This window comes from Sinocyclocheilus grahami, unplaced genomic scaffold (genome assembly GCF_001515645.1).
Source record: "Sinocyclocheilus grahami isolate Dianchi unplaced genomic scaffold, SAMN03320097.WGS_v1.1 scaffold413.1, whole genome shotgun sequence".
Classification (NCBI taxonomy): domain Eukaryota; kingdom Metazoa; phylum Chordata; class Actinopteri; order Cypriniformes; family Cyprinidae; genus Sinocyclocheilus; species Sinocyclocheilus grahami.
In genome coordinates this window covers 1590103-1599062 of record NW_015505592.1, presented here as the reverse complement: position 1 = coordinate 1599062, position 8960 = coordinate 1590103, and the positions used below count along the sequence as shown (strand labels likewise).

The window sequence follows — 8960 nt, the reverse complement described above, 5'->3', positions numbered from 1 at the left end:
CATCCGCTTCCAGCTATTTTTAGCTGTACAAAACAGCTCGTTTTGTTGCTTGATATTGCAAACTTGTGTTTTACCATATTATTTTAATGTGTTGTCTTAATTATAAACATACTGGGTTGTAGCACAAACAATTTTAGTTTATTGCATTTTGTTATTCTTCTTGTCATTTCCCTACCAGTTCCCTAAGCAGAAAACAGCTTACTTCCGCATTAAAAAATAAGGTGGATACAGAATTGTTAAACATTTATTTCTCTATGTAGAAAATGAATGATTTTATTTCTTTAAAATGGTAGAAACAACCAGTATATATCCTAAATGTGCTTTCTGAAATTCTTTGAAAAGCTTAGTGTTCTCACACAGCCCACGCAGAAGCACAGCACAGCTGCTCTCCCAATCATCTCCAAAAGCACTGCTGGCCTCAGTCTGATACACTAGAGCCTGCTGGAGTTTAAACTCTACTGTAACCCTGCATTCTTCTCCAGGCTTTAACTGTCCAGTTTCAGGGGACAGCTGGAACTGAGGGTCCACAAACCACTTGAATCCTGTTTGCAGCTTACTGGGGACACAAACAGTGCATTCACAGGTTTCAGCACTTTCTTTGCACTTTCTCTATAGCTCAGATTATCTTTAGTCATGCTTTACCTGGAATTACGAAAGAGGAAGCTGGTTTGGGAGCTGTGCTGAGCAGCACAAGGTGGCAGCATCACTGTGTCTGGTACCTCCAGGGCATGATGAGGAGTCACAGCTCGCAGAGACACCTGGAATGTGCCTGCCTTACCCTGAAACGCTATAGCGTCTGCATACTCACACTGGAAAGAGCAAGGCGAGAAAGAAGAATACATGCAAATCTAGTCACGCAAATAATATCTCTCATTACTTGCTGTAAATGTTGATTTTAAAATTCATCATAATCATAGGATTAATGAATGCTTCAATGATATAACCAGCTTAAGATGATATATTAAATAAGAAGCACAGATAATTTAAACTGTACTTTCTCAAGAGGCTGAAAAGTAACTGTGAGTGAGTAAGACGTTCCTGGGCTCAGAAGGATGGTCTGAGGAAATGGTGTGCTGAAGAACTTGGAAGCAGGAGATCTGAAATGGACAAAATACAACAATTTAAACACTACAGTTCGAAAGTTTTAGGTCAGAAAGATAAAAAAAAGAACACTTTTATTCAGCAAAGCATTACATTTATTAAAAGTGACAGTAAAGACATTTGTGATGTTACTAAAGATTTATATCTCAAATAAATGCTGTTTTTTTACATTCTATTCATCAAAAAAAATAAAAATAAATACAATTTAAATAAAAAAGTTAAAAAAAATAAATAAATAAAATAAAAAATATGTCTTTCAGTTTGCTTTGAATTATGGAAAAAGTAACTTTTGGTCTTAATGAGTTATTGTTTTAAGTGGACTGACCTGAAGGTGAGTTTCTGGAGTTTTCCATGTATGCTTTTAAGGAACAGTGATTTCCTGGCTCCCAGCCCTCCCAGACCAACTCAGCCCAGGTTTCTACCCCAAAGAAGCAGTTTTGAGTACTTTTCAGAGGACTCCCTGACATGAGGCGTGAGACCCTCTGAAAATAAAGGTAATCAAGTCATATAGTCCATTGGTTTTTTTCACCAGCAGATGGCAGTGTATTTCAGCAAAGCATTTTAGCAGACTGATGGTAAAAAGCAAAAATGCAAAATCTTTTTTTTTATTATTTTTTTTTTATATATATAAACGATTACAATAGAAATACTATTAGAAACTAGCTGCAAAGAGCAGAATAATGAAACATGATTAAGTAGGCAAGAATAATGAACAACAAATAATTACAGAGCATAGACTGAATAAGAAATTGGGGCTAGCTATCAAACACGGAGGTTGGAACAATTATTATACTCCATAACTACAAGTTCTAAGTGTAATTTTTATCGGGTCAAATTACTGGGTTTTATAGGTTTATATATGTTATATATGTTGAGTTTTATTATAATTGTTTCTTTGTCTAAATATTGCTGAAAATGCAGGTCCCATAGTCAACTTAATTAGCCTATATAAATGTGACACCTTTTAAATATAAAGTTATTTTATTTATTTATCTGTACATTTATTTATTTATTTATTTTGAACATCAATTTACTTACAAAACTCCACCCTGGGAAATATTTGCTGAAATAAAAGAATGACAACGATCCCATGTCTGCCATGTTGACCCACATAATAAAATCTAACTATTTCCACCTTTAAAAAAAACACCTTACCTTTCTATGTGGGTTGTGTGTGACTCCAAAGGGAATGCCTGAGCTTAGAGGATTCACCGGATGATCCGTCAACATTGCACCTAAAAAACAAACACCCAAACCACAGGAGTTCAAATAGTGCTGCATTTGTGGGCTTCAAATATTTCATATAGCTTTTATATCATATTATATAAAAACAGATGTGGATGTAGACAGTGCATAAATGATCTGGGCCGATATCAGATATGAACCTAAATTTCATCTGACCGATAATATGAACATATAAAGACCATACTGCATTAGGCAATATCTGTATTACTTTAAACAGCTGTACGCTAAAGTGGTGCATTTACATTTATTTGCTCTTCTCTCCATTTATTGCAATAGCAGGATCTGTTATATGTCTGTCTGAGGTTAACTGAGGCTGGTGTAAATTTATGACCCTGCCACTCATTTCTTTACCTCTCTATTAGCTTAAGTGATTTGCCTTAAGGAAATCTGACAGCAAAGGTGATTGCCTCAGAGGATCATTAAATTAAATGTTATTGATAAAGTGGCACAGTGGGTTTTCTGGAGAGTATGCAAAGGTATTTTCTGTTTTATATCTTTTTAAAAAGTTGACAGCGTTGATAATTGCATAGAAGCTGTAATTCTGTTAAAATTCTGTTGCTTTACTTTGGCAGGGTGTTTATTCCCGCCACTGCAATGCATTTAATTAACATATAAATATGTTCTATTCTAGCTTGGCTGAGAACACTGCACCTTCTCTGCTTTAATATTTAATTGCTGGCCTTACACCACACCCCTGTAAAAATGCTCTTTTGGTCACTGAGGTAATTCATCTTTTCGAATTAAATGGCCCGGTGACATCAGCATAAGGAGTAGATTATTTTGCTTTTCCTTCATTAACTTAATTATTTGCCTATCAGTAAACCCCCCTGAGTAATTCATATTTGAGAGGCTGTGGCCATAAATATCAGGGCCTGCATTGTTTATAATGCACTGTAGATTCATCTGCGCTTTAATCACCATCTGTGTCAGCTAGAGGTTAAAATGGAGAGGAGAGTGGGCCGATGATTATGTAGGATGGAGGTGATATTCATTTACAGTTTTAATCCTTTCACTCATGAGCTGAACACATAAAATCAGCATTTCAATAGGGTTCAAGTGAGAGAATGGATTTTGTTTATTTCCTTTTTGTCTCCAAGTACATATTTTACCAGCAATCTTTGAAGGGCACACATCCTTCAAACTGAGTCCTGATATCAGTTGAATAAATTAGATATAATCTATAACAGTTAAATAACATTAAAGACACCAACATCAACATTACATAAACTAATGGACTAACTAATGCACTGTTCACAGTTTGCCCATGTTCAATATTTGCAGAGGACTGACCAGTTCCTCAGTGTTCCGGTCACTAGTTACTGGAAGAAAGCTGACACCGATGACCTCTGGGCAATCTTCTGTTCCCCAGCATCCACTCTCGACTACATACTATTAAACATGATGTGTTCAAGAGACCAATGAGCACAAGTGACAGCCTGTGACGTTCAGTGCAAAGGCTTCCTCATTTGGTTCAACAGCTTTTTTCAACCAAAACATTCATGTTAACATATATAGTAAAGATTTTGATCACATAAGAAAAACATTAGTTTGAAATAGTGTACATTTGCAGTTTACAAGCAGCCTTCAAGAAAAAATATTAAGTGCAAATAAACCGGAAGACTTATTTAAGACTTTTTTGACTATAATCGTCACGATGAACTCATCTGGTCTAAGCGATAGTTTTGACATCAACAGCTTTCAGTCTTGAGGTGTTGGATTTGAAACCTGTCCAGTTCATGGACATGCAGACTGCAGCTGCCATTAGTTCTTCATAACCCGAGTCTGATCTTTCGGTCTCCTCCGATCTCTTCCAGGTCGTCATCAGAGTAAGAGCCATGAGAGCTGTAGCTCAGCGCGGAGCTGTGCTGCAGGAAGTCCGATGGGTGAGGTAGACCCACACCTGCGTTAATCGATTTTCTGAACTCTTCCTCTTCTTCTTCATCTTCCTCCTCTTCGTCCAGATCCTCATCGTCATCGTGTGCACTGCAGCGACTGAGGTCTTTGGGCTTGTTTTCTCGCTTGCCTGACTTACAGCCATCTGTTTCCATCTGCGCAGCCTGCTCTTTAGCTTTACGGCTGCGTTTCCACTTCATCCGTCGATTCTGGAACCAAATCTTCACCTGGCAAATACATAACAATCATCACAATCAATCACATAAAGGTTGATCCATTGGTATTAGCATTTGGAAATATTCATGAACTTATTATGAAATTCTTATTGAATTATTGAATTATTTTGCTGTCCCACAGTTCTCAGTATGTCTTTCTCCCCCATCCCTTCTTTTTAATGGATGAAGGTGCACCCCAAACCTAACCGTCAATGGGACGTAAGCAGATCGTATGAATAAGATTGTACAAATTCAGTCACCAATTTGCCAAAACATCCAATACTCCTAAAAATAAAGGTTCTTTATTGGCCTCTATTGTTCCATGATGAACCTTTAACATTCATTGAACCTTTTAATTTGCACTAAAGGTTCTTTATAGTAGGTTCTTCAGAATGTTCCTCACACTGAGTACAATAGTGTGGGGAAGTCGTGGCCTAATGGTTAGAGAGTCAGACTCGTAACAACAAAAGTTGTGGTTTCGAGTCTCGTACCAGCAGGGATTGTAGGTGGGGGGAGTGTATGTACAGCGCTCTCTCCCACCTTCAATACCATGACTGAGGTGCCCTTGAGCAAGGCACCGAACTGCTCCCCGGGCGCCGCAGCAAAAAATGACTGCCCACTGCTCCGGGTGTGTGTTCATGGTGTGTGTGTTCACTGCTGTGTGTGTGCGCTTTGGATGGGATAAATGCAGAGCAATAATTCCTAGTATGGGTCGCCACATGTCACTTCGCTTTTTTTTTTGTGTGGAATAGTTCTTTTAGGAATTGTTGACTGAAAGGTTCTTTGGGGAACCAAAAATTGATCTTCTTTGGCATTGCTGCAAAAATGATGAATTGTCATGTGTTGCTTTCTCCTCACCTGTGTCTCAGTCAGCATGAGAGAAGTGGCCACTTCATAGCGTTTGGGTCGTGATAGGTACTTGTTGAGTTTGAACTGATTTTCCAGCTCTAGCAGTTGCTGGCTGGTGAAAGCTGTGCGTGGTCTCCGGCACTTTCCAATTAAACCAGACTGAGGTGCCCCTGAGAAGAGTGTTAGTTGATAAAGGAGGTATAAGACTTGTGCCAAAAAACAAAGACATACGGTGAAGACACCAAGCAGACGCAGCAAACAAGAACATAGTCACCTCTTGTTCCTCCCCCCTAATAGATAATGATAACAGCTTTACTTCAGTTTATTGTTGATGACTGGGAGATATTGCTTTGGAAGGACACTAAAACACCAGAGAGCACCATTAACTTAATGAAAATTCAATAAATGCTACCAGATAACTTTATTGATGAAGCTCAGACCGTTTTAAGTGTGTCTTTATAGTTTTCCTCTGGATGAAGCAGGCTGTTTTAATGGAGTTGTCATTTATGATGCTATGAAAAGACTGAAAATAAAAAAGCTTACATTATAGTTCCGTTAGCAGTAAATACCGATTCAATTATGCTAGATAATATTTATGGCATCTGAGTTCACTTTATAGTGATTTTGCAGAAAGATGCGTTTATATTGTACATATTTATGTGATGTTATATATTTTTTTACATAAAAAATACATAAAGTTTTATACATGCAAATGTATTTGTAACTTTATGAATACTGTAAATGATAATAATCATTGCTGCAGCTTCATGGAAATACGCTTGGGGTAAAAATAAGTAAATACAATTTAGGCCTATTTTCCAGATCTCTGCGTCAAGATTACACGCATTATTATCATTTAGACTTTTTTTTTATTCAAAGGCGTTCTTAAAAAGTAAGCACTAATATACCTATAAAAATGAACAAATATTATAATGCATATGCATAATTCTGCAGAAGCGACACGTACCGCTGTAGTCTGCGAGGCGAGGCATTATGAGTCCAGCCCGGAGCCAGTGTTCTAACGGGAACGAACCGGCCACGGCTGCTGCTTTCAGGTGCTCCGGGTACGGCTGCGCGAAACCTGAATACGCGAAGGTGGGATGCTGCGCTCCAAGTGCCGTGATGGAGTACATAGGTGAGGGATACATTCCTGGCATAGGCCCTTGGGAAAGTAACGTTAATCCTGGGTGAGAAATGTTCAGCATGCCCGGTTTGGGTATGACCCCTGTCTGAAGGTGAAAAGCGCGAGGAGGAGAGCTCTCTGTCCGTTTGCAGGTCGCGGGCTCGATGTCAGCGCCGTCGGTGCACAGTCCCGGCGAATCCTCGCGAACCATCCGCTGAGAGCTCTCTGACAACAGCGCATCTATTCGAAAGTTCCTCGACTTATCCATTGAGGAAAACTTTAAGTCTCAAGTATGTTACGAGCTAAATATATTACAAAATAGTATAAGTTTGAGCGTTTTTTTTTCTTTTTTCCCCTCTTACACTAGCCTAAAATGAGAATTAACTTTTACTTAGGCCAAACTATTTGCCTGGCCGTCTGTAATATTGTCTAATTCTTTAAGAGAGTTGTGGATTTTGTTACTCTATGACTGCGTGTTTTCATCTCTATACCCGTGACGCAACGTTATGCCTGGAGCGCGTGCAGACATCAGTTTTTGACTGTCTCGCGCTCCAGCTCGCTCCTCCTAAACACTCTCTGATTGGTTCATTTCGATGCCCTTAGAGTTGAGAAACTTCCAGTGCATTCGAATTAATTCATTGCACACGCATTTATTTCAACGTCAAGCCATACATTTCACATATCTTAAGACTTATCGGTCAATTGGCCACACAAACATTTTTTTGTCAACACAACTGATCTTCTAAAAATAATTTTTATCCACAGAAAAGTGCAAAATGTAATTGATAAAACGATAAAACAGCAATTAAAACAACAATAACAATGAGCGATAGACAATTTGTTATAGGCTACTATAGACTAAAAGAGATACGAAATAACAACAACAAAAGAAAACGTAGACTTATTTAAAAAAAAATAAAAACTGGGCACATTTAGACGTCTTTAAAATCTCTCAAAAATACTTTACAAATGAATGTACGTTGTCGATATAATTTCGACTGGTGATCTATTATTCATTTTTCTTATTTCACTGAGGGGTGAAATACACGATGCTGTTATGGCAATATTTTTGTTCCCATCTATTTAACTTTATTTAAAAGATTTTAAACGTATTATATAGCCTATGTTTGGTTCAAGTTAATTGAATATCGTTCATAACAGAGTCATGTTATTAATTCAAATTACCTACAATGATAAATAGTTTTCAAATATATCTTAATAAACATAATCGAATAGAATGGTAACCGAAAATGTTTAATAGCAAAATATAGGCCTAAACAGATGAATGTCCAATCAAATGGTATGTACAAATATCGGTAACACTTTACAATAAGGTTCATTAGTTAACTACATTAATTAACATGATCTAATAATGAACTGCACTTATACAGCGTTTATTAATCTTTGTTAATGTTAATTTCAACATTTACTAACACATTATTAAAATCTTGTTAACATTAGTTAATGCACTGTGAACTAACAATGTATTTTTATTAACTAACGTTAGTGAAGATTAGTAAATACAGTAACAAATGTATTGCTCATGGTTAGTTCATGTTAGTTTATACATTAACTAATGTTTAACTAATGAACCTTATTGTAAAGTGTTACCCAAATATCTTGTAAACTAAAAAAAAGGGTTCTGAATATCAATCGTCTACCTATTCAGAATTAACATTCATTGTAATTCATTTCATTTCACTTCTTAAGAGCATTGAAGAGGATTCATGACATATTTTAATGGTAGAAACATTAAATAAAAAACGATTTCACTCTTCTTGAAATGAGTTGACAGGTTTCTCCTGAATAGATCATTGGGTTCAAATACACTGCTAACTCGCGCTAAGCTTGACAAAGAAAGGGACAATGACGGACAGGCTGACCTTTTCCACTCCGCGCTCGCAGGTGCGATGCCGCATGGCTTTTCTCACACTAGTGTTTGCACGAGCACCCACTCACGCCTAGTTCTTATCAGGTGCAAACATGTAGGCCCTCCTAATGAACCTCCTAATGATCAACAAGCTGGATAAACGCAAACGCAACATGCTGCAGTTGCAATGTTCAGTCATTATCTGCAGGCTATTTGTTGCTCGTTTTTCCAGTATAGGCCATGCTGTTCGAAACGGTTTATTTTGCATGAAACGTTAGCGTCCCAACACTGAAAAGAGCGCAGTACAAATGCGAAAAAAATAGTATGCAATAGCTCAAAGTCATGGCATTCACCGCTGAGAATCGCTGTTTTAAATGGTGATTTTGTTTCTGTGAATAGTTGTTCTCATGGGAAGTCGGGTAACGCACCCAGCACTGTTAGTATGTTCCCAGACAAGACCTTGAGGTTATAATTAATCTCAGTTCATTAGGAAGATAAAGGTCAATTATTAGGCTTCTACCTGTCAATCATTAACAGTGCTAGGGTCTGTGCAGCGGAACAGATAATAAACAGATTTGCCTTTCTTTTCTTTCATTTCTGGGGGGAAAATATCGGGCGCATAATGCAAATATTTAGAAGTAATCAGCTTTCTTTTTAAAAAAAA

At 37.5% G+C, this 8960-nt stretch overlaps 1 protein-coding gene and 1 pseudogene across 1 annotated transcript; both read right to left on the bottom strand.

Annotated features, from left to right (window-relative positions):
- LOC107551059 (coiled-coil domain-containing protein 108-like) overlaps nucleotides 1-2340 on the bottom strand; it is a 23853-nt pseudogene extending 21513 nt beyond the window's left edge.
- Nucleotides 2341-4065: 1725 nt separating this feature from the next.
- On the bottom strand, nucleotides 4066-6694 carry LOC107551068 (motor neuron and pancreas homeobox protein 1-like). Its single transcript, XM_016232557.1, has 3 exons — nucleotides 6271-6694; nucleotides 5313-5473; nucleotides 4066-4466 (listed from the first exon to the last, which is right to left on the bottom strand). The coding sequence occupies exons 1-3, from the start codon at nucleotides 6692-6694 to the stop codon at nucleotides 4116-4118; spliced, it is 936 nt and encodes a 311-aa protein (XP_016088043.1). The 3' UTR covers nucleotides 4066-4115.
- Nucleotides 6695-8960: the final 2266 nt, after the last annotated feature.